Source organism: Hirundo rustica, chromosome 3 (genome assembly GCF_015227805.2).
Source record: "Hirundo rustica isolate bHirRus1 chromosome 3, bHirRus1.pri.v3, whole genome shotgun sequence".
Taxonomy (NCBI): Eukaryota; Metazoa; Chordata; class Aves; order Passeriformes; family Hirundinidae; genus Hirundo; species Hirundo rustica.
The window spans coordinates 66,200,149-66,226,400 of NC_053452.1; the positions used below are offsets into that span (position 1 = coordinate 66,200,149).

Here is a 26,252-nt window from a genome sequence, read left to right on the forward strand (position 1 = left end):
TGCAGCTCGCCCGGTGGGCCGGGTTATGTAAGCGGTTCGGCCCCGAGCAGCAGCCGCCGCATCTGCGGCGCTCCCGCCCCTGTCCCCGCCCCGCTGCCAGCGCCGGAGAGGCAGGAGGCGGCGGCGGCAGCGCAATAGAGCAAGTTTTGTCTCCGCGAGGGGCTGGCCGGGTCCCACCGCGCTCGGCAGCGCCGGCAGCATGGCCGCGGCGCCCCTGGGGCGGGCAGCAGCCCCCGCCGCGGCGGCAGCGCCCCGCTGAGCTCCCCGGGCAGCGGCAGGGGCAGGGGCAGCGGCAGCGGCCGCCTCCGCCGCCCATCCGGGCCGCCAGCCCTCCCGCCGGAGAGCGGCGGTCCCCCGGCCCGGCCCGGCGCGGCACCATGTGGGGCGGGCTGCACCCCCAGCCCGGCTTGCGCGGCTACAAGGCGGGTAAGGAGCGCTAAGAGGGAAGGGGCTGGGGCGGGGGGGAAGGCACAGGGGCCCGCGCCGCTTCCCCTCCCCCGGCCCGGCCCGGCCCGGCCCGGCTCGGGTCCCCGCGGGAACGCCGGAGGAAGCGGCTCCGTCCCACAGCGCGGAAGCGGCGCGGCCCCTGCCCCGCGCCCGGAGCGGGACGTGGCGCCCGGAGGGGGCGCGGGGGCCGGCCCGGTGCCGCTGGCGCCGAATCGGCCCCAGCCGGGGGCTCAGCGTTTCCTTAGCTGGACCTTGCAGCGGATGACAAAAGCTGAGCTTAACCTACTTAATCCGTTTCCATGTTTTGGGCTTTCTCTTCCATCCCCGATTTATGTTAGTATACCCTTAAGCAGAGTCTGGAATCGTGCTGCTCTTGGTGCTTTTTCGTTTTAAATTTAGACCGGAACAAATGGGTCGAGTCTTGGTGGTGGTTTTTTTTTTGGTTTTTTTTTTTTTTTTTTTTCCTCCACCACTTTTCTGTCTCTGGATTAATTAGAGCCTAGTTCCTGCGGGCTGGCAGGGATGCGTTGAAATGTTAATGCTTGGAGTTAGGCTGTTCCAGGGGAAACACCTCTGTGCAAGCGATGGGCTGACTTCCCCCGTCACGGCTGTCAAACTGACAGAGCAAAACCAGTGAATTGGCTGCAGAGCCGTGTGAGCATTGCTTTTGGGCAGGTAAGGCAAGGTACCGGCTCTTTAGGATGCCTTTTAAAGGGTCTGAAAATACTACCGCCTGTATCACCTGTCTTACTCTGGCAGGGCTTCTGCAAATATTTTGTCATGTTTTGATTTATTGAAGCAATTGATCACAAGTGGAGGTCTGTGGTTTGGCTCTGCCATTGCAAGTGCAAAGAAGTGCTGTTGGAGTAATTTCTCTCCTTTAGAAATTTGGATTTATGTTTTAATTTTGGGATTGCAAAAGATGACTGTATAATATGTATGCAGTTAGCTGACATATTTAAATGGTGAGATTGTTTTGCTTTGGACTGACAGGGTTTTTCTTGCAAATACAAGAGCTGCTAAGACATTCGTAGCAGCTGCCTGAATCTCTACAAGTAGGCCAATGTTCATCCCTATAAGGTGAAAGAAGGCATTGTTCTTTTTCTTTCTGTACTGTGATTAAGTTATGAATATCTATGTATAACGCGTTTGCCTTGTTGAAGCATTTTAAAAAATTATTTAGTGCTTCCTGCAAAAGAATGGAGTTACATTATCTTTGTACTACGGCTTGCAAAGATAGTGGGTATTCTGAACAATAGGTATGGAGATCTCAGTTAATTTGATGGAAACTGCGGGAATGTAGGGTGTTTCAGTTCTTGATTATTTGTCCTTTGGACAGGAATATTAAAAGGTTATATCACCATGTACTCTGACACTAACTTCAGACCATTGCAAAGGTTGTTGGCGTTCATTTTTCTCTTGTTTTGGAAAACTTTAGATTGTGACATTTGATACATTGTTTTTCCTTTTGTTTGGGCTCAAATAAAGTGATTTAGTACTATGTTGAATTTATCAGCAATCCCAGTGAATTATTGGATTAATATTTTGCTTTGCTTGTTTTTCAGAATTGTCTGTAAGACTTGAGAACAAATTTTGTGTACTGCTTCTAGTTCCTCCCCCATCCCTTTTTTAGTTTTGGACTTGTATTAACCCTGATTATTTAAATGTATGTTTATAAGCAGTAGAAGTGTAAGGTAGCAAAACTGGTAGAAAAAAGATCTAATTTCAGATAAGATAAACTAACAGAACGTGGTGGTTAATTTGAAGGCAGGTAGATAGAGGTTTAACCTTGAGGGATGATGTGTGTATTATAATTTCCAACAGAGGAGTGCCCTCCTTTATCTGTCCTACTGCAAAAAACAGTTGAGAACCTGTTTTGTGTGGTTTGTAATCTGTCTAAAGATGTGGAAGTTAATTAGCTCCATGCAGGTATTTTTACTAAAGGAATGACAGCTACTAAGATCCTGTGTTATTGTTAACATGTAAAAAACATATTAGTTTTTGGGGTTTTTTTGGTAAGGAAGCTGTTTGTGGGAGAAGTATTTTGTAGCAGAACAGTAGTGTCCTGCTAGGAAGCAGGATTTTGGGCACTTCTTAAGCTGAAGGAACCTTTTTCTGTCAAGATATGTTTAATGCTTCAGTGGCAGCTCTTTGATGTAGGTTTTAATTGGTGTGGGAGTATAACAGTTAATGACTTGATAATTCTGGGTAAACCATATTTTTATACTGAAAATCCTTCTATTTTGCTAGCTGTACTTTAGTTATCTATGGATATGGGTATTTAATAGTCTTACTTTTGAAAACCATTGAAAGTCATACCTTAAGAGATAGGTGCTTACTGAGCTATTCTATTTACACAGGGGAATCACCAGTTTTTTAGTAATAGGTGCAAATTAATTCTGGTTATCTTAAAATGTAACAGGCAAGGACACTTCTGGAGCATATTTAACTTGTGACCTTCAGTTTTATTCTTTCTTCTGATTTCCAAATGGTACTTGTTTTTTGTTTCAATAGGAGTGCCTTCTCTGAAAAAAAAAAAATTGCTGTCTTGTTTGCATCCCACTGAGTTTGGTTTTTTTTTTTTTTTTTAGATATGTGCTTCATGTATAATCAGTGAATTTAATGAGTTTGCTGCTCATGCAAAATAATTTCAGCTCCTTGCAGTCTCAGTGCCTGTCCTGAAAAATTAAATTGCTGTTTTTGAAATGTATATGATTGGCTTAAGTCTTTCAGTCTTCTTGTAAATATGACTGTTTATGAAACTCTTGCAGCATAGTTTGCAGCATACCTCTATAAAGACAGCAGTTACTCGTGTGCTGTAGGGATTTAACTGCAGTGAAGGGCATACTGCATTATAATCCCTTTGCTTATTTATCTAGACCAGCCTTTGAAATGCACGCTTGGTTAATAACTCTTTTAACACTATGAAAGTGCTCATCTGGATGTGGTTAGGCCATGTGTGTTCAAGAGATGACTGTGGCAAGTGAAGCAAGCACTCTTTGAAATGAAGTAACACATATTTATTACTTTTAGTAAACTGTGCCACCTCTAGTCAAACTTCTTTCCACTGTCCATTGTGGCCTATTGGTAATGTTGGGCATCAAAAGGATTTTATTGACACTCCCTAAAAATAGTAGCCTGCACCTCTCTGCTCCTGGAGCCCCGGCAGTGTGATTTGCCCTGCGTTCCTTGTACTTGAGCCTCACTGGCAGCGTGACACAAGTGGGTCTGAAAGATTATTTAATGATGTCACAAGCAAAGTGTCAGCAGCCATAAGGTCCCAACACATAGCAAGGCCCCTGGGGCACTGCCTTCTTGGGGTACACGTGGGCTTCACAGGCAGCTGCCTAACTCAGCCAGGGTGGGGAAGATGGGGCTGCTGACACTCATTTTCAGCCTTTGAGGTGGAGGAAGAGAAGTCTGGTGGTTTTGTTTCTGTAACAAGTTTTCTTGCTTTGCTAGTGGAGATGTGCAGCTTTGGAAGCATCTTGAAAAGGTAGGTTTATCTTTATAGGCTAGGCAAGGCAATAAATGGTGGGTTAATCCAAGTGTAGATTTCAAATTGATTACCAGTTATAAGTGTATAAATGTGTTTGTATGTGGTGCATTATAAAGATTGTTCACCCAGACTTAAAAATGTAATGTTCCAGCTGCAAGACAGGCTGCCAGATTGGCTGCTGCTGTCTTTTACAGATCACTATGGGGTCAAATGACAATCTGTGTTTGAGTGATGGTTAACAGGAGCTACTTACTTCCCTTCAAAAACAACATCATTTTTTTCCCTCCCTCCAGGCAACTCACTTTTATGGATATAGCATCCACTCTTTCAATGTGGGCAGAACACTAATGTCTTAACTGCTTGGCAAGAGAAGAATGAAGGATGTAAGGTGGTATTATAGTGTTGGGTTTGGAGGTTAGCAGTTATTCTGATCTTCCATGTGTTACACTTCAGCTGACTGAATACAGACTTGTGGTTGCAGTAATTCTTTGCTTTTAAAATTTTAATTAAAGGAAGTAGTTATTACTTTAATAAGTTTGAGAATAATGTATTTTTTAAGGTGTTTCACAGAATAAATATGTAGCAAAAAGCAGCTTGTGCCATTCTGTCTGTCCTAAGGGGAGGTGGTGAAGGAAATGCTAATAGGAAAATAGCACCTGTAAATTCTCCAAATAAAGTCTAGGTTTTATGTCAATCAAATATTGATTCTTAAAGTGCAAAATTATTCATGCTAAGATTTAGCCAGGCACTTAATACTTGTTAAAGAACCCATGTGTTTCAAAGTATGGAGCATGGTGTTAAGAATAGCTGAAAGCCTCCTAAATTGTGCGATTTGAGGTTGTAGCCAGAGGTGATCATCTACCATTGTTGAAAGCAAAGCTTATTTGTTGTGGACACGTTAGTTAAGGAGAAGAGAAATAGTACTATTCTCGTTCAATATCAATTGCTCTGCCTTCTGTACTCTTTGGATGCTTGTTTTTAACGTACAACTTGCCTGTGGTTTAATAGTTAGGGAGTTAAACTAATTGTCATTTCCTGTGCTGGTGGTTCTTTGGCTGAAAAAGCGCTGACTTGGTTGCAGTTGTCAGTAATCTCTTGTGTGGCCAAACATGTCTTAGAATTGTACGCTGACAATGAAACAGTCTCATTGTGGTTGTGATTAGCTTTAAAATACATTCAGACCTATTCGCTGTGATTCAAAGAGTGGCTTTCCTACTGGCTTTTGCCATGGGTTAGCCTTGGCTCACTACTCAGCTGCTTGCTGCTCCCAATCCTCAGTGCAACAGGAGAGAGAACAGGATGGAAAAGCTTGTGTTGAGATGAAGACAGAGATTGCTTGCCAGCTGCTGTCACGGGCAGAACAGGCCATGGTGTCAGTCCGTGTCGACTCCTCTTTGCACTCCTTCCTCACGCTATTCCCCTGCTGCAGCCTGGTCTCTCCAGGTCCTTACAGGGTACCTCTGCTCAGAGCTCCTGCTCCTCCTCTGCTCCTTCTCTTCCCTCTGGGTTCACAGGGCTGTTTCTCACACTCTTGTTCTCCCTCACTCAGTGCTCATGGGGAGTGTTTTGTTCTTTCTGAACAAATGCTTTCCCTGAGGCACGGCCGTCATGGCAGCGGGGCTCAGCTGAGCCCTGCTGTGGCTTCCTCGAAGCTGTCTGGAACCAGCTGAGGCCATTGCCTGGCAGTCCTGGACAATCCTCACGCAGGCCTCCCTGCAGCCCCCACCAGCATCTGGGCAGCTGGACTCCATAAAACTTCTTCAGGAGGAAGCCGTTACATTTTGATATTTCTTTTCTGGAATAATACTAAATATAGTGTCCTGAAGTCTATTCCTGCCAACGCTGAGGGAAAGTGTACTGAAGTATAGTGAGTTCTGGCTCCTGCCTTAGGCTCCTACATGAAGTTTCTCACTGTCTTGGGCAAGCTGAGGAGGCACTAAATGTGGCCTGTGGGATGCTGCATTCCAGCTGCAGAGGCCGAGAGGTGGATGGCTGAAGAAGAGCAGGAGAACTTGCAGCAGGGAACAGTTCATGTAAATATGCTCACAAGTGTGTTAGTCCTGGCACATCATCCCTCATATTCTCAGAAACTGCTGACCTCTGTGGAATTGCCCCTGAGGATGCTAGCTTTCCCTGGGCACTGTGCTCCACAGCAGCTGGCTCCGTTGCCTGAGTGCAAACATCCTATTGATTGCACAGCCACGCTCAAATGACCTATTTCTCTGCAGCCGGCCGTGCCGTAAATGACACTGCATCTTTCTGTTCCTCATTCCCCAGGGATCTCTGCTTTTTTTTTGAGATTTGAAAGGCCCATCTGGAAAAGGAGTCAGTAACACAAAGAAAAGATGCTGAGTTTTGAGAATTTTTTATTCTTTTTTTCTTTCAAGGTGTGATAGTCTCTGAAATGTGGGAAAACATTGCAGGTAAACTCTTCTTTTTGCCTGGAGGGCTGTGTATGCAGGTGGATTGCAGGGCATGATTTCATTTTGCAGCTAAAATAATCTAATGGGTAGTTGCTCCTACCTTTCTGTATGCCTCCCATGTGCCCACTCTAGCACTTGCTCAACCTTACAGCTAACTAACTGGGCAAGCTGGACAGGGAAAATGCTGCGGTTAAATACTGAATGAGTGATTTACATTTGCCTGACCCTGGTGTCAGGCATCTGACAGGAACCTGTCCGTTTCACTGCAGGAAGCATCTATCCTGATATCTGGCAGGTGTGTGATATTTAGAGTCAAACATACTGGCTCTTCAATTGGCTGGTGGACAGTGGAAGTCTCACAGCACAGTCTTGGTTTGCTGCTGCAGGTGACACCAGGAAGTATATAGTTAATCCCCAGATTTATCAGGAAGGTCAAGGAAGGTTAAGCGAAGATCAGGAAAAAGTGACATTAATTCCATTGGACAGTGTAACTTCCACCAATTAGTGGACTCACAGGTTTAAGCGAGTCCATAATAATGGATAATGACTGAAGAGGTGGTGGGAGACTCTCTCAGTCCTGCTGAGGAAGGGCACTGCAAGTAGTGTCAAGTCAATGGCTTCATTTCTTAAATACCTGAAGTAGACTTAGCAAATGCAATTAAAAAAGAAAAAGATGCCTTCAGCTTTCTGATACATTAGAGACGTGGTGTGGTATTCAGATGAGAAACATTCTTGAATGATCCTGGAGTCAGATCTGAGATTCCTTATAAGGTATCCTTATGTTTTTAATGTTTGTTTTACTCCTTCCGTAGCATAGTTTCCAGATGGTGTGGAAAGCTGCAACTTTTTTGAATTTTTCAAAACAAATTAACTTTTTTCTTTTTTTCAAGCCTGTCTTTCTTATAAGATGGTGTCTTCTCTCCAGAATGCCTTCCTTCAGCATTTAGACCTTTTGGCAATTCTCAGTGTCTCGGGCCGGGGAGGGGGGGGGGGCATTCTTATAGTTGAGAATTAGTGCTTTGTATAAAAGTTCAGCGGCTAACACTGAACCTGGTGGTTCTGTGGGTAGTAAGAAAACAAAGCATGAAGCGTAGTGACCTAACTAAAAGCACAAAAAGACATTGGAAATGCCGTTGCTCAAAACATCATAATTTTTGCTACTTAGTAAAACCAAAGCTATCAGTTGCAGTCTTGAATACTTTCTGTTCTCTTCATCATCTGAAATTACCAAACTAATTGAACAAAGGTTTTTGTGTGGTTGGTAGAATTATTGTAGTGTAAAGCTTTACATTGAAAGTGATTGTAGTTATAAAGTCAAACAAAAGAAGGGCTGGTTTTGACTGAAAGTATCCTGAATAGAGTTGATGGCGTATTGTATGAAGGATTTTTTTTTTAAACTACTATTTCTCAATTTCCAGGGTACTGTCCTTCTTTTTATATTGAATAGGTGAGAGGAAGCTGTAAAGCTAAGTGTGGGGAAAAGTTATGCTCTGTGATATGGGCACTGGAAGTTTGTAAGGAAATCTCCTCATGTCTTAAAAGAAGACAGAATTTCCTTTGCACTGAAATGTAACAATGTGGGAATGTAACAATGTTCTGATACTTGCACATCAAAGTAGGTTCTGTTGTGTTTATAATGCACATTAGACCTCTTTAACAGTGCTAAGATTTTTTTCTTCATTTTTCATACTTAAACAAAATATTTCAGTGAAATTTTATTTCGAGGGAGTCTGTCTTCTCCATTTATTTTAGTGCCAAGGATATCTTTAGAACTGATATTTGACTACAAAGAGGAGAGAAATGAGGCACTTTCCTTTTTTAAAATAAGACTGTTAGACTCTTATTTGTTCCACTTTGCTAAATGTGTGAGCTACTTAAAACCATTTAGTATTTTTTGACTCATTTTAGCAGTTAGGATCACTTCACTTTTCCCCACGCACAGAGATTGAATTAAACCTTTAAACAGAGAGAGGACAAAGGCAATTTCTGTAAGAAAAATATTAACATGACAAATAGCTTGGAGAACATCTTACCTGGTTTTGAATATCAATAAAGCTAAGCTGTAAGAAGGGGTGAAACAGATGATAACCTGTGATCTTTACATTTTTTTTTGATAGGAGGATTCAGCTGATCAACTACAAGCACACAGCATTTTTAACTGACCCTAAGAACTGACTACAGGTCCTGAGGGCTTGCTATTCAAAGTTTATATTAACTTCAAGCATAGCTTAATGTGTTTATTTTCCTAGGTGTTCCTCTCTTCATACTGCAGTTGATAAACTTTCCAAGTTAAAAAGGTAGCCTTCTCCTCTGTAGTTGCTATATGGAAGTGAATGGAAACTAGGAATGTAATTTTGTGTTTCCATGGGGTGAATAGTGCATTGAGTCCAAAAACAAAGAGGCAAGCCAGCATAGCAGGCATGAGGTAATAGTTGTAGTCTGTGTGCCAAACATGAAAGAAGAAACATCTGCAGTTTGTATTTTGAAGTTCTGTTTTATGCAAATGTTCTATCTGGAAGCAGAAAACTCACAGGAGTGCCGTCAACAATTGGACTGAGTTTTTGGTCTTGCTCCTGTCCGTGATGAAATGAAAGCAAACCTCTTTCTTTCCTGTCAAAGCTGGAATTGGTTTGATGCTAAATAACTACAGTTAAATGCTGTCTGTGTATGGATTATAAAGTGCGTTAGGAATTTGCATTTGGTTTACATACTTTCTAGAGCAGAAATCAGGGAAGGCAAAACCCGATATTACATACTTGTGTCAGTTTAAGGATTTTGTCACCTTTTTAGGTAACAGTTGAACACAGCTCTCTGCTAGCTGAACGAATTTTGTTCTCCTCAGTGAAGGCAGCCAGAGATTTATGCCTATCTTGCTCCAGTTTAGAATCTGCCTCAGTGTGCAGTTTGGCAGTAGGATAAGCCTGGTTGCTGCTGGGCATCAGACCTGTATGTTCCCACTCCTCCCATGGCACTGCTTCTTGTCTGGCCCCTTGCTGAACAAGCTCAGAAAGTCAAATGAGCAGATAACCTTTTCCATAAGTGAGGACAGTTTGTTCCTGAATCACTCTCTGGAGTGTCAGGGCTTGTGCTGGGGAAGCAGGATGGGTGTGTGTCTGGGCAGGGTGAGCAGCCTTTGCAGAGCACCTGACCAGTAGATCCAATTAGCTCTGATGTCAAACAGCATTCCCAGCGCAGACCCATTTTAGCCAGAGGCATAAGCTGGCCAGCTGGACTCTGATGGAAAGACAGAGCTGTTCACCTCTTACTTTCTATAGACTCTGGTGTGGGGGTTATAGAGAGCAAGCTACCTGATTGTGTCTTTAAACTGCCATAGCAATATTCTCAGAAGCTCATCTGTCCAACTGACTTATTTATTATTTTTAGTTGCCATTGTTCCTTTAAAATGCATACTTTCCTGCATGGGATACCTTGTAGCTTGTTGTACAGTTCTGTGCACATTTGTAAAGTCATGAAAATCAGACCTTGTGAAGGTTCACTTTGAAATACTGTTTTGTATGGAAGACAAATGTTTTATAGTTGTAATTATCTATGATGAGAGATTGTACATTTAGCCACTTATCTGGAGGGAAAAACCAAAACTCTTTAGTCTTCATTAAGGAATTAGAGGCAAAAGAAGCTGGAGGTTTGGTGACACAATCTACTTAAAATGTAGCTCTCAGGAAACTGAAGAAGTTTATGTTCCTTAAAATATGACCATAACCTTTTTTTTGTAAAGGGAATTCTGATACTGACAGTCAGGTGTATGTGTACTTTGAGGATTGTATTTTGAGTATTTTCTTCTTAAGGTTTCTTTCTTCTACATGAATTTTTTTCTTCTACTGTTTTATGTTTTTCTCTCTCTCTAGTAGCTGAATTGTTTTGCACATTAGTAATACAGAGGACAAGCATAAGCCTTTGTATACTGGGCAGTCTTATCAGCCTCTACAAGTAAAAATGTCAGTAAAAAGGCCTGTCTCAATATTCTTCTGTTTAAACTCTCACATTCCTATTTTTCTTTCCCTGCTTCCCTCTGTATCTGTACATTTTTGTCTTTCTTCATTGTTCTAATCTGTTTGGAAGACTGTGAGAACTTAGTTAAATAGCTTGCAGGCTCTGTCAAGAAAGCACACTAATAAAGGATATGAGTCCTTAGGATGACTCATATCTGACACTCTGAAGTACTTTTGAGAAACTGAAATGTAAAAATGTAATAGTTCAGGCTGTCATTTCATCCCACTTTACCCTGCTTCTTATTTCACTTTGATTAAACTGCATCATCCACCTACTCTTAGCTTCATTCGTGTGCGAGGAGGGACTAGGACCTTCTGGTATCTTAGTTCACGGCCAGCTGGTAGATCTGTGAGTTTCCACCACCTCCAGAGCATTTGTAAAAAAAGTATTCTGAAACTGTCATCTGGCCACCTTCCCTGAAAACATTAGAAACCTCTCTTTCCAATGTTCTGCTCATCCTGGAAGAGAAAAAACCTGCATTGTAGACCTGGAACTTGCTTTGGACATTTGTATTAATAAAAGTTGCAATTTGTTTTGCAGAAGGACCACGGAGATGAAGTGCACCTAGGAAGTATGTCTCTAGGAGGTTAGGGTTGGGATGCCATATTTTAAGCATTATTTTTGAAATAATTTATGAAGTAGTTATTTATCGAATTAAGGGTTTTTTTTGCCTGTGTCTGGAAGGAACATTGACATGCCAGGATCTTTTTATGGTGTCAGGATATCAGATTGAAGGACTGCACCTTATTATTGACTTCACCTTAGACTGAAGGAGGCTTCTGTCACACCATTCTATCGCTCTCAGCTTTTTTAAAGCCCTGTATAAAGTATGACATCTGCTCTTTGGAAAGGCTTTTTAGCATTTTGGGTTCCCCTGCCTCCATTGCCTTTTATCACTGTGTTGTCTTTTCAGCAATTAAAAAATGTAGACTGTTACTCGTGAAGGCTTGTGCATGAAGCACACCCCAGAGTGAGTTTTTCTTTAGTCTTGTGGCAGTAATGATCTGGCAGGTATGATGAGTAAACAAACATTTTCTAACCAAAGTAAGTTTTTTCCTACAATATAGCAACTGCATCATTGAGAGACCATTTGTGGGTTTGTTTGTAGAGTTTGCCTTTTGAAAAGATCTGTGATTATGCAGCCCTATGGGACAGAAGAGCAAGCAAAAGAGAGGCTATGACACCTTAAGGAACTTACTGGGAACTTATTGAGAGGGGAGGTGTGTGTAGAAGATGCAGCCAGAATAAGTTCAGCAATGTCAGGGGTTTATATGAGTGGGTGTGGGGTTTAAGGTGGCTTGACTTCATTCAAAATGCTGTCATGTGATCTTTGTGCATAATTAGCAGTGTTTTGGGTAAAGGTACAGATGGTGAGGGTAAACTAATTAACTGTGGCAGTATCTTTGGTCTGAATGCTGACTCCCTTTCCTTGAAAGGGCTTCAGGCAGACTTGAGTGCCACCCTGGCGTGAAATATAATTGTACATCCTGGTCACATCCATGATGACTAGAATGAGCCTCACATACTTAGTTTTGATAGTACTGTAGAGAGATCTTCTTCAGAATCCTTTAACTGTACCAATTTGCACTGACTTGTCATGGGTCATTCACTTTTGGTCACAATCCATGTCAGTCACAGTGTGGAACAGAAAAATCAGTGTTCTTAGTTCAGTATTTGCTGTGAAACCCAGTTAAGTCTTTTGCTGTTGCTTTCCATTCAGCGTCTAGGTAAAGTAACAGTATCATAGCTGTCACTTAAAATAATCATCTCTACATTGAAGCATGTTAGAGTTATTTTAGGAACCAAATGTAAAGACAGTAATGTTATTATTTTGTGTATGTACACCATAGGGGATCTGTGCATGCCACTGAAATTAGGTGTGGTAATGATCCAGAGTTAACTGGGAATTTTTCTGACAGCAATAGATGTCGGCATTCTGTAACACACAGAAAAAGATGGATGTTTTTTGTGGAGTGAAATTTCAACAACTGCTCCCTTTTAATAAATAATCTACTTCCTGCCCTTTATATACTTAGTTGTAAAAGGGGTATGTTTTAAATGCCTAGGCTGGAAACAGAGGACTATCTTGGTATATTTAACTGGCCAAATTTAAAGAGGCATTCAACTGTTTGTATAAACAAGGCTTCTTTTGAGATTTTTTTTTGTCATCTTACGTGTGTTTTGTCATGCTTGTTGGAAATTGCAGCCCAGTAGGATGACACTACTTTTTTCTCTTCTAGTGAATCCTATGAAAGGCAGGTTTTTCTAACCCGGTAAAGAACGATCACAGACAAATGCTAATATACAATTAGCAGTACAAATACTGATTAGAAATTTTTACTTGCTTTTCTTACCTTACTCTGTGTTTGGGCACATGGATGCTGGCAGTCGATTGGCAGGTTCGAGATCAGAGTGGCAGGGTAAGGCAGGTGTGCTGACTGAGCAGTGTGGGGACTCCTGTGTATCTTCCCCTTTTACACTTGGTTCTTTTAGTGTAGTCTGTTTGCTGTATGAAAGATCATGCATTTGCAGAGAGCTGTCCAAGAAGGAGATGGGGAACTTAGCAATTGGGGATTCCTCAGGACTTGGCTCCAAAGGTGAGTTTCAAATAAAGAAAATAATATATTAATTTTAAATAACGTCTTGGGCTAATGAGGTCTCTAAAGTCCTATTTTATGGGTTACTTAGTGTTCAGGCTTAATATTTGGGTTTGTTTCTACTATCTCAGTGCTTGTATTTGGCTGTTTATGATACAGCTTTTCAAGGCTGATTGAATTCACTTTCTCATGCAGACATTTGTATATTTGTAATGGCCTTCTATGAATTAGAATGTCCATTAGGTCTGCAAGGTAACACAATTGTGTGAATGTGCCATGGAACATTAAAAACTGTAGACTCCTGGATTATGTCATTAGCTATCGTTTGTAGAAAAAGAAGGGGTATGTTTAATGTCAGGGGTGCAAAGAGAAAGCATTTCTTGACGTGATCATGTTGCAATCCTGTTCTGTTGACATGTCTAAAAGAGGTTGAAACCCACCTACTGTTTAACTTCTGAAAATTAAACCAAGTGTCTTTCTTGGGACATACCCTTTTTAAATGTAGAGGCTTCTCCTCAACAGTAGAAATACAGTGAAAAAAATGACTGTTCCACCCCAGCCCATGTCCACACCTCTGAGTACAGGATGGCTGTAAGGAAAAGGCATGGTCCCAGTGATGGCACTGTGGGTGCACTCCTGCTGCTGTGCACAGGAGATGCGAGAGGGGGGTGCCTGAGTGAAGAGACCCTTCTGGGGCCCTGAGCACTGTGCAGGTAGACATGTGTATTTCCCTGGAAAGCCAGATGGGATCTGGCTGGCCTGTGTTGAGTCACAGCTCGGAAAGTCTTGCTGGCCTCACGCTGGTCTGTGTGCAGCTATGGATGTGTACCAGCACTTACCTCTTCAGGCCTACCAGCTCAAGATCAGGCTTCATGGGTTAACTTAGTGATGGTGAACTGTCCTTGGGTGTAAAGGTGCTCCAGAAAGCTTTAATTCTATGATGTGCCAGCATATCCTCCTGGACCTGTGCTTCAGCACCCCACCTGGTCTTGGAGCGTCCGCAGGCTGTGTGTCTGTAGGTGTAAAACTGAGGATACCAGGGTGTTTTGTGGTGCCTGTTATTTTCTCTACTTACACCACCTGCAGAGATCCCTTATGGGATTGACTGTCTGCCATATCTAGTATGTTAGCCCTGTTTGTTAACAAAGTCTAGTTGCACTGGGTTGTTGCATATTTTGGAGTATATTGCAACAATATGTTTGGAACATGAGAGACTCTTGAGATGTTTGGAAAATTTTCTTGGAATGGAGGGTGGTAAAATGCTGGAAGAACCAGAGTGATTGTGGAATCTATGTCCTTGGAGGTGTTCAAGACTCAGCTGGATGGGGCCCTAAGTATTATCTAATTATCTTGCTTTCAGTTGAAGGTTAGAGTAGGTGACTTCTGAAAGTCTTTTATTAAGTTACGCTCATTCTGTAGTATTTTTAGCTTTTATTCCTCAAAGTTCCACCAGAGTGAAAAGTACTTCTTCCTTTTGGAGGTTTGTGTATGGATGGTTATAGGTTCACATTCTGAGCATTTGTCTAACCAAGAGATCTGAAGGGTTTGACACTTAATGCTGTGTTAATGCTGCTGCTACTCCATAATAAATTATCTGCTGCATTTCTTTTAACACCTGTGTAACACCATAAAAGCTGAAATGTCACCAAAGAGTTGTATAGTGGAAAACGGCATAATAAAAGGTGAATCAATCTAAATTTCTTTTCTATAAATGTATTTTAAATGTCTCCTAAATCAGAACTGTCTCTGATTTAATTAGATTGACCTTCCATAAGTCAGTTTTACTCTTGCTGGAGTAGCTAGATACAGCTTGAGAGGGATGAAGTGGAATTCTATTGGAAAGTAGCCCCGTTCAGAGGGAGAGGTGGTAAAATTATAGTTCCCCAAGCAGCCAGAATATTAGTGAAAAAATGTGCTGGATGGTAGGAGAGGAAGAAATGTCCCAGTTTCCCACTGCCTGTATGCAAAACTGTCACACTTGAGTACATTAGGTGATGACAGGGAGGGTGACACTTGGAGTGGTATTCTTGGAATCTTGGCTGGGACCCCTTTACAGGGTGTGGTGACTGGTGAGCCATGGGCACCTGCATTCATGTGTGGCTCCTCTGGTCTTCTCCCTCACCCTTGGACTTGAAAGATACTCACTGGAATAGTTAAAGAGACTTACGGAGAGGAAAAACTAAGTTTAAGGAAGAGAGGGAAATACATTGCAAAAGGTATGGCTGAAGTAGAATGAAGGCGAAGGAGAATTGGATGATTTTGAATTAAGGGGAGAAAAGGTAGGCTAAAGGGAAGAAGAAGCAATAATCTCATTGGAGGATGAAGTTGAGGCAAATGTGATGGACAGGCATATTTAAGGCCTTCAAGAACCTACTTACAAAAAAGACTGTTTTAGGTGTCATGTTACAGTTCAATAGCACATGCCATGAGGTATTTACTGTGTAACCAGGTATTTACAGGGTTCTTAATTTTCAAGTGGCTTGGCAAGTAGCTGTTGCCACGCTGGCTACCAGGTGTCTAGTGATTCGGCTGCTACATGGAAACTATGTATGTATTCATATATGTGGGGTTATTTATGTACCCACATATTTAATTTTTGCATTGTTTTCTGAACTATTTACTGTAAAATAAGTACAGCTGGAAATAGCAGATGTCATTGCAGAGGCAAATTGCTGTTACAACTTCAGATGGACACTGCTGAAAGTATTTAAATGATCTAAAACTAATGTCATGTACCATAAGAAACATTATATGTGAGCTGATACTTCTTCATGAGTCATTTCCTGCTGAAAGTGCTATACAAAGCTAAATGCTAGAGGGGGTGTATGTATGTGATTATATATAAATGAAGAGCAACCGTGCTTTTTGCCACGGTTCTTTATGTGCCTGTTCTGGTTCAGAGTATGAATATGGTGATCAGTATTCTGCCTCTAAACAATGCTCAGATTTAGATGTTGGCTGTTGGAAATTGTTATGGTCTTCTGGGATTGTACTTTGTGATAAATTTTCCCTTGAGGTTGACTCTGAGAATATGTGGCCTACTTTAAAAACTCCTTGAACAGAGGAATTAGTTCTTGCTCTGAATTTTGTTTTAAAATGTTATATTTTAACAATTATTTCAATTAAAATATAACCAAAATGAAACAAACCACTAGATGGATACATGTCTCACAAAGGCAGCTTGTGTTCAGCTACATAAGGAATTACTTTAGATATCAGTATTGACGATTTCATTGCTGGCTTTTATCACCTAGGTCATGTGGTTTATGCAAAGTAGAAAAGGACTGTATCTCAGTGGCCAAATCTTCAACTGGTTTTGGTCTTAAAATTAATTAATTGCTTCGTATTTGAAGGCTTGCAATGCAAGATTCTTCTGTGTATTGAGAATCAAATCTAGGATAGGAATCATATGATAAATGTCTTGTTAAAGAGTGCAAGAAAAGTTTCAGGATCATGCTTCTAAATAGTTAAAAATGTGTTGGAATTTTGGGGAAGCTTTCATCCAGCAAAAGGATTTTAATTAACTAAAAAAGAAAACCTCGAAGAACACATACACAGTCTGGCTCAAGTTTTATCTATGGAACATAGGATTCAGTTTTCATTTTGACAGGTATTTTGTTGCTGACTTTTGTATTGTATCTCTAATGACAGACTTCTGTCTTTCTTTTTTATAGGCTCAGATTATTCCTCAGTGGGATGGTTACCTGGTACTGAATCCCTGTGGCAGTCCTCAACGATTTCATCAAGCAGTCCAAACAATCCTGTGAGAAGACACAGCATAGCTTCTGACAGCGGGGACACTGGGATTGGCACCTCCTGTTCTGACAGTGTGGAAGGTGAGTTGACACTGCTGAGTTTTGTATCTTTCTGAGAGAGAATGTTTTTCACAAGCTAACCATACTTTTGCAAAGCTGTTGAGTGCATGCAGATTTTTCCTTGCTGGAGCCAAGTAATTGTTTTGGTGAGGGTTGATTAATTTAGTTCTACATGAGTTGTGTGCATTAACTTGCATCTCTGCCACAAAGGAGGTGTTTGTGTTACGTGTTTCGATAATTGCAGTTGCAAGAAGTGCCAGATTTATACAGAGGAATAATGTCCTGTACTACAGCTCTTGATAAACCAGTGGGAAAAAGCAGAAATTTTTGAGGGAGTTGATAAAAGGACAATGCTTTCTGGTATTCATTGTGTGTGTCACATAGTGTGTGTCAGCAAAGAAAGTTTGCTCATTGTGCCCTGAGGAAAGCATGTTGTCTCTTCTCATCTCCAGTTTTGGTAGGAAGGAATTTGCATTTTATTGCATGGCATTTGACACACAGTCAACGATCTTTGAGAAGAATCAACAGTATCTAAAGATTGTCAGAATTTAGTTTGGATTAAATCATGATTAGTCAAAGATGATTGTATCAGGGAGGGTTACAGTCTCTACAGTGGCAGTGTTTCCGTAATATTGTCACCCTCCCTATGAAACCTGTCACTGGAATTAAGCTGGAATGAAAGAGAACTAAACTAGGCTGTAGTAAGTCTTGAGGTCTCCTTCTTGTATTATTTCCCAGCAAGATTTTTGAGGCAGATAATGAATAACAGCAGGCATCTTTCTATGCCTGATAAGTTTTGCAAAAGGGGTAGCTGGAATGAGGAAGAACAGGAAGAATTAGTAGAAATGAAGGAAGGAATGCTGAATCGGTGTAAGACAGAAGTCTCTGTGGAGGGCTGAGCATTCCTGAGGAGAGGTCCAAATGCTTCAGTTAAGTCTGTCGGGCCTCTTTCGCACATGAGAAAATCCTTTCCACCCTCTTTCTGTTGCATCTGTCAGCTCATAACTTGCTTTCTGCTTCCTTTCATTTGTAAACAGTTGTTGGCTTTGGCAAAATAAAGATTTTGCTCAGATACTCAAATTCTTGGGTGTAAAAGTGAAATAGTAAATGGTTATTAATGCAGAAGTTGTTTTGTTTTGTTTTTTTTTCCAATAGATGTAGAGGGGATAAAGCGCTCTCATGGTGTATTTATATATAGATTTAATCACTCCCAGCCAAATGCTACAGGGTAGTATTTTAAGACGCAGCATTTGAATTAAAACCATGCCCTCCCCTCCCCCCTTTTGAGGGCTTCCCCATTTGAGGGGTGGGATGAAGGAGAGGAAATGAAACAGCAGCTCCTCATCAGATGTTCTGTTCTCCTCTGTAGGCAAGAGAATAATCTGTTCAGGCTTGGGGGGGAGGGTAAAATAAAGAGGGGAAAGGCAACAGCAGGTAGTTCATGAGGTTTGTATTTGGCAATGCTTGACATGGTCAGTTCTGCTGCATCCTTAATGTTACGCATTTCCCATCAGCTGGTTTGAAACGCTTTTAAGTAGCAGAAAATACAGTGTTAAAGAAAAAAGGAGAGAAACCTAATGGTGAAATGAAGATTAATGGAGGACTCATATGACCAGCCTGGAAATTGATTGTATAGTTTTAGTGGAAGGGGCTGTTGCCTGTGATACCTAGTTGTCTGCATCTCTCAAGCTGCCCCCTGCACACATCCACAAAAAGAAAAGAGTATCATTGTCGTCTGTGGAACTCTCAGGCCAGACTGGTAATTGCAGACTTGAGGCTGGCCATCTGCTATCAATGTGGTGCTTGGGAAGAAGCTCTTGGAGGTTTTTAAGAGGGAAAGGTTTTTCACAGGTTGGCAGATTATTATACTTCTTAACAGTGCTCAGATAATGAATTGTGGCCTTGCTATTTCCTTTCTATTATGCCCACTAAAAAAAAACCAACTTAATTTGAGAATTAGCATTAACATCTCCTTTAATTCTGAAGGTTGCACCTGAGTTTGTACAGATACACAGTTGCTAATAAAGCAGGGAATGGACCCCAGGTGCATTTAAAATATATATTTTACTAGGATTTTTTCATAACAGCTTAAATGTTCTTTCATAGTCATCTTTTTACTCATACTAATTTCAGAAGCATTCATTCTCTTTGAAAATGCGGGGTTTAAAAAAAACGACAAGTACCTCTTGTGTTTGGCTCAAACCTGTGTGATTTGGAGGGGAGATGGGTTTTGACAAAGACAGAAGAAAGAAACCTTTCATGTTAAAATGTATTCAGTTGATTGTATATTATGTTGTGCAAAGGTAGGAAAATTAGAAAATGAAATAGGCAGGGGAGTTTCACTGTTGAAATTGCATGATGTTGATATGCACTGTGGGAGCTGAGGACAGAAATTTATAAACTTAAATTGGGGATGTTTGGGTAGATCTAACACTTTTAATTCAGAATGATCTTAATTTAAAGACTAAAAGGCATTTTATATCTGTTTGAACTACAGTTAATGTGTTTGGGGTTTTTATTTGTTTCCTGTCAGTTTGTTTCCTGTTCTGGATTCACATGAGCTTTTTGCATTTCATTTTTAACAACAGTTGTGATACCTGTGTATAACCATTCTTTCAGTAGCACTTACAGAAGAAATATGAAGTGTATATTTTAAGTGTTTTTGAGACTATTTTTATTTGGGTTACCTAATTAGAGAATCGGGGACTTGGCAGAAATTAAATGGTCTCTAAACCCCAGCAGAGCTCTTTCCCTTGTGTGCATTCTGAGTTTTGTCTTTTGGACAGGAGGGATAAGAACTTGACAGATAGATATTGACATAATAAGACACAGGGCCCATGATTCTTGCAGACCAAAACATTTTCCTTCATAGCTTAAGCTAGTTGTGCCGCAGAAAGTCCCCAGATCTTTCTCCTTTATTGTTACATGCAATTCATGATTTAGCATTTCTGGTTGCAAGCTAACAGTGTGAAAATTCATAGAATGTTGCTTTGCTGGAAGAGAGAGATTGGATGCAGAGGATCAGAGTTGCTACTTTTTTGGGAGCTGATGTTCTGCTAGTTTAATAAACCCTCTTTTCTAACAATCCTAAAACAGCTTCTCTGGAATGCTTAGCTGATAGAATAGGAACTTGTTTTAATGTTATGAGACCCAGAGGAGTATCTTGTCTATCATTTTAAGGGAATATATTATCTTTTTAAGGAATTAAAAAACCCTAATTACTTCAATTGAATTGTAGTATTTCTTTATATGCCAAGGAACATAGAAAAGCCAGAATCAAAGTTACTTGGTTTTGCTCTTTCAAGCACCCTTTCTTCCAGAAGGTCCCAAGCATGGTATTCTAACACCTTTTTTTGTTTATTTGTTTTTTCCATTAAGGAGAAAAAGAAAAATTAATATAAAAGTTAATATAATTATTCAATATAGTAAAAGGCAGAACTGAATTTCAGGAGGCAGAATTTAATTATGAAGTATCTTGAGGGGGGTTTTCTTCTGCTGCTAAAGATAATGGGATTGACAATGCATAGGTCAAACATGTTGATTGTGCTATCAGTTTGGGTATCACAGAAGTGCAATAGCACAAGGATCCTACATCTTAATTGCTGGCAGTGCTCACTGTCTACTGTGTTCTGTGGTTTTGCAAGATGATGGGTTTTCAGAGAAGTTCCTGATTTTAATTGAATTGAGGTTAATCTCTATGCTCTTGGATCCTGGCAAGTATTGGCATGTGTTTGGTGAAGTAGCTTGATTGTTTGCAGGGTAGAAAATAATCATGTTTGAGGCATTTTTCCTTGTTTCCTTCCTCTCTGCTTACCAAGTTTCATGTCATGAAGCGGTGTCCAGCCCTCTGTGAGTCAGAGTTATTGTGTTACTTGGATATTATCTACCCTGACCATCAGAAATGTGCACTGCACTTAAGCCTGTATCAGTCTCTAGCCCTTGAAAGTGGTACTGGCCACAGCTTGCTAGAGTGAAGTGTCTGTAGAGCTGATGGGAATATAAAGATTAATGTTCAGAGTTTGGCTGTTTATTTTGGGGGGTTTTAGGATAAAAAAATATAAAAATTGTCATTTATTTCTGATTCTAGAAGCCTATTTCCAGGATTTAACAAATAGGAAAAAATATGCTAATAATTTTCCACTAAAATAAGATGGAGAAATTGCTTCAAGTAACAGTGACGTACTCCATGTAAACTTGTGCGCTCTGAATTTGAAACTGACTTGAACTAAACTAAAGGCACTTACTAGTTTCATACATTAATGTTCTGCAGAGAGAAATAGCTGCTGCTTTAACTTCATACTTTGCCTTCTTTTGTGATAGCAAGCTCTCACAGTATGCTCAGTTTTCTTCACATGAAAAATACCAGCAGGATTTTCCTCCAGCTAGTGGAAGTGTTCTGGGCAGTGAACTTGGTGCATTTTATTTTCAGCTAACATCAGTAGTTGTTTTTCAGAAAAATTACTTCTGTTGTTCTAATTGGAAATAACTCAGTGAAAATAAGTTCTGCTTACTTAGAATTTAGTGGCATTCTCTTGGTTACTGTGTAAAAAGTTATTTCTGTCATATGATGTATTTTGGAGCTATGTCACTGAGTTGTACCAGAATGTTTAAATGGTGGGATGGGGGAGAGGATCAGAAGGGGGAAAAAAAAAAAGCAAGAAAAAAATCTCACAAACTTCAGGGTTGAGATAGAGGCAGTTTAGTAATGAAAGAAAAAGCTAATCAACATTGTGATGTGAAAGCACCACCAGGAGACTGATGCCCAGCCAGTCTCTGAGCAGCAAATTCTTTGGAAAAAACCTGTCCCTCAGTTTCATTGCTGAGCATGACATTATATAGTATGGAATCTCTTTGGTATTTCAGGTCAGCTGTCCCAGCTGTGTCCTCTCCCAACCTCTTGTGCACCCCTCACTGGGGTGGCAGAGGCCATGGTGCCGTGTAAGTGCTTCTCAGCAAAAGCAGAGACAGTGCTGTGTTACCAAAACAAGCACCGTAGGGCCTGCTATGAAGGAAACCACCTCTCTCCCAGCCACACTCCGTACAGTTTCTGCCTCTTACTCCATGTCATTTGCATCATGGTCATGTGAAATATTAGGTAGATGTTTTTAGTGTCCTATAATCTGTATTTTTGGAGTGTGGTGGATATCTGGCATTCTGACGAGAAAAACAAGGAGCATCGTAAAATGCTCACCCGTACCTAAGTCGATCTCATGAGACCTGGGCATGCCAATCATTTTGCATCTTTGTTGAGGGATTTCAGGGAGGACTTTCCACTTTTCCTTGCTACTATAATGTCAAAGACGACTCTCTGGCCTGTGCTCAGCCGTTCTGTAGCTCAGGATCTCCTGAAGGGGAGCAGGGGTGAGATCAGTTTCAGAAAAGCCAGAGAGGAACAGTTGCAGCCTTAGACTATTTTTCTGTGAACACTGGAAACATTCTGTAGCTAGTCAGTATTTACTGTACATATTCAAGTAGCCTTTGCAGCCTTATCTGAAGAAATCACAGGACTCATTTTTAATCCTTTCCACTATAGACAGAATAGGGCACTTAGGCATTAGGGATGTAGGCATTTGGGATGTAGGCCACAAGTTCTTGTAGCCAGAATAAACCCACTGCCGCTGCCTGGAGTTCTGGCCTGGGGCTTGACAGAGCAGACTGTTTGTATGCCCCAAAGAAAAGGGCTTATACTTTGCTCTAAGATTTTATTCAGCAGACCTGTTTCTACTATAATGTATGCACAGATTAAACTTTTTTTTTAAGTGTAAAGTCCAGTTAATGTATTTAATGTCATCCTTTATTTTAGCCATGATTTCAGTGTACTGATAACAAGTAATTTCTGTAAAAGTTCCCCTTTGAAATAGAACGTAAAAGCTCACTGTTACAGAAAACCTTTTTCAGGGCCTTGCTTATGTTTCTGTGATAAGTCAGGTGGGGTTTTTTCATCAGTTTTGGCAGTATAAAAGCAGCAGTGGGGAAGAACAATGTGCAGAGACCACACTTGTGCGTGAAGCATAGTTACTCCATCTCACTTCCTTCATCTCTGACTTTCTTCACGTTAGGGGAATTAGGGGTCTGTAAGAGGAAGTGAAAAATACACAGCGAATGACAAGTGTGATCAGTTAGCCCAAGTTTGGGGTAGAATGAAACAGTTTGAGTAGTGGGGACTGGTAATGAGGGGGCAGGGCGTAAAGCCTCAAGAATGCTTGCCTGTCTGCTCATGGGGCATTTGTTTGCAGTAACCTCACTTGAGTGGTAGTAGTTAACAGCTGCCCTGGTTTTTTACAGGCAGAATATGTGCAAGTTTGTTGCTTTTGAGATGTTAAATTCCTTAGAGAACAGTGATTGATTTGTTTTAAAAGCTATTAGTATTATTATTATAACAGTGCTTTCTTTTTTATTTTTTTTCTTTTGTTTTTCTCCTTTTTGCCATCTTAAATGCTTCTTACCTCATCGGATTTAGAAAGAAAACTGGTGTGGGTTTTTCCCAGTGCAAAACATGGGGAAAGAACTCTTGGGGTTTTTTCTTCCTCCTAGGGCTGACAGATAAGATTTTCCGATGACAATGACTGTGTTTGTGTCAGCGGCAGTCATGAAAGTGAGCATTGTAGAAGTGTTGTCAGCTACACAGAGGTCTTCTTTGCCCCTGGAACATGTTCTAGTACAGTTATCCTGTACAATAGGTTAAAAAGATTATGCCTTATTCGGCTTATATAAGTAAATACAACTTATGCAACAAATAGCTTTGTCTGCAGAAAAGCACTTTTGAGGCATGCCAAGTAGGAAATGTTGGTTGCATACATCTAAGCAGTATTTTCTGTGTATGTGTATATTGTTTTTAAAATGTCTGTTAAATAGATAGATCAGAAAAAAAAAACCAGAAGGCAACTTAGGCGTCTGTGTAGGACTAACATGAAGTCTGTCCTTAAAAGCAGAAAGATGATTGGCAGGAAAAAAGGCAGTATTCTATACCCCCTACTGCAAAAAATGTCTCTGAGACCAGTCTTCTTTGCAGCACTTTTCTAAGTTTTTTGTAACTACAATGAAAACCGGAAAACATACTGGAGTAACCTTTCTAATTTTATATCAGTTTCTTTTTGGGTAGTTTCCAGAATTCCTGTGTTGTCCAGGAATTGCACCCTCTTCTGTTCCCTGTTCTGTGTGCTGCTGTTCTTCCCAGCGCTTGATCCTTTTAATAGAAAAAGTGGTAACAATGAAATATGTTTGGGAGGAATTAGTTACATTTATGAATTACATAAACATAAATAGCATCTCCCTCCTTGTTAATTGTTCTTACATTACAATTTATGCCTTGTTCCTCAGTATGACTGGATTTTTTTTTAAAACTCTTATGGCATTGAATAGAAAGCTTATAATGATCTTGCGAACAAATTGAATGAATTGCAGAGGTTCCTGGGGTTTTTTCCCCACAAGCTTAGTGTACCAGAAGAAATGGCATTCCCATTTTGAGATCACAGCATACTGCATTTGATAGATTTGGCCCTAAAAAGGGGATGGAAGTAGAAAAAAATTTGCTTTCATCTTGCCAGTTAATAATATAGGTGTAACGTGGCAGTCATCTCCTAAATAAATGACACACCTTGTCCTGAATGCCAATGTCAAATTCTACCTGGTTGTAGGTTGGCTCCTTGCAATTCAACTGGTATTTGATAATTTAAATGCCACTGCCCATCTCGTATGAAAATAGGAAGAAAATAGTTTAGTTTAGATATTTTTAATGCAAAATTAATAAGGATTTTAGCCTCCTTGAGAAAGAATTTGTGTTGGATATTTTCATGCTGTTGAATCGTAGAAATGTAGTTTGGGAAAGACTGCAGGAGGTTTCTGTTTCCAGCACTATACTCACAGCAGGATCATCACCAAAACAGACCGGGTCAGCCCTGACTTTGTCTTTCTGGTCCTTGAAAACCTTCCCAGGTACCTCAGCATCTTTGAATAACCTTGTCCCTGTGCTATAGGATGTCCTGCTGAAGAATTTTTCCCTGATGTACAGCCTGTACCTACCAAGCCATGGTTTTTCTGTTGTTGGTCCTTATTTTGTGTGCTGCTACCAGGAATAGTGTGTAAAATGAAGTTAACTAATTTGACTATCTGACATTTATGTATTTTTTGAGGTGGGGGGGAGGTGTGAGAATGGGTTGTTATTGTTTTCTTTTTTTTTTTCTGGCCAAAACTGTATACCAGTTTGTATTACCTCCTGTTAGTTTTAGCAAGTTTAAAGACTATAAACCAGAGTTTAAATATATGTATGTATTTTTGATACATCTTGCATTGAATATGTCCTTTTGTTTGGGCTGCTATTCTTAGGCATACAGGATGATTTTAGTCTTGATGTTGGTCTGTGAATCAGAAGACTGTATTATGTGTGTTTTTCTTAAGTTGTATAGCTATCATAAACTCTTAGTGGCACATCCTTTTCCATCGAGGATTAGTCTATCCTTGTCAAAGGCTAAAAATATTTTATATTTTCAAAAATAGAACTGTCTTGCTTGGTTGATTTAAACAATGGCATTTATTGCATGAAGTTGTAGGAGGTTTTCGTTTTCCTGTTTGTAAGTTTTATTCAATATGAGAGTACCTGGAGATTCAGGACAGGATTATAGTTTATTCTATCTTACATAAAAATTCTAAAGAAATAGAAGCTTTTTGACTGGGTGAAAGGTGTTTCTGGAGTAAGCTTTTCTTTAGAGAGGTGTTATAGTTAAAAGTACTTTCTTTCTCATTCCATCTGCCATCTGCATGCAGTCATACTTTCCTGTTGAGAGTGATGGCAAGGTTTTAATTCTAATTAGCACAGCTAGGAAATTGAACTAAAAATATGTTCTGAGTGCATAGAAATGGAATTGGATTCACTAGGGCATCCATAATGGGGTTGTGGTTCTCCTTGTGTATTAAAGAAATCTTCATATACAAAAGAAGTCTAGTTAAAAAATTTTAAAGACTAATGAGAATTCAAATAAGAAGTGCAGAATTTTTGGGTTTTAGTATTATGCCCCATTTAGACTAGGAGAAAAAATGCTCATGATAAAACCGAAATTCCCATGTGAAGAAAACACACTTCCGAGAGGTTGGAACAAGATCATGTTTGAGGCCTTTTCAGCTCAAGACATTCTCTTATTCTGTGAAAACAGCACAGATTTTTGTGGTGGTGGCTTGGATACCTGTTGTCTAATACAGCTTCTGAAAGGTTCTGAGTGAAGTGATTCATGGCTTCTGTAAAACTGGAAGTGTGCTCTCCCTGGGACATGTCTGAAGGTTATCTCAGTTACTTTCTCTCTCCTCAATTCATATCGATGTCCCCTGGTTTGGTTTTCCTTTTCAGGTCTCGTTACTCTCCCATCTCCTCTCTGCTAGTGGAGTTCAGGAAGAAGGGAGGGCGGGGGGAGAAAGAAATCTGACTTCAAGCAGCCTACAGGATAGAAATGCTTTCCAAGGTCAGGCC

At 40.5% G+C, this 26,252-nt stretch overlaps 1 protein-coding gene across 2 annotated transcripts in view; it reads left to right on the forward strand.

Annotated features, from left to right (window-relative positions):
- The first annotated feature begins 317 nt into the window (after window positions 1-317).
- The window catches only part of CEP85L (centrosomal protein 85 like), a 106,846-nt gene continuing 80,911 nt past the window's right edge, over window positions 318-26,252 (forward strand). The window contains exons 1-2 of one of the 2 annotated variants that reach the window (XM_040058089.2): window positions 318-426; window positions 16,652-16,813. In XM_040058089.2, the coding sequence (XP_039914023.1) occupies window positions 378-426; window positions 16,652-16,813 (211 nt within the window). In that variant the 5' untranslated portion in view covers window positions 318-377. Of the gene's footprint in view, window positions 427-16,651; window positions 16,814-26,252 lie in introns of those variants that run through there. The other variant, XM_040058090.2, reaches the window with a different exon arrangement.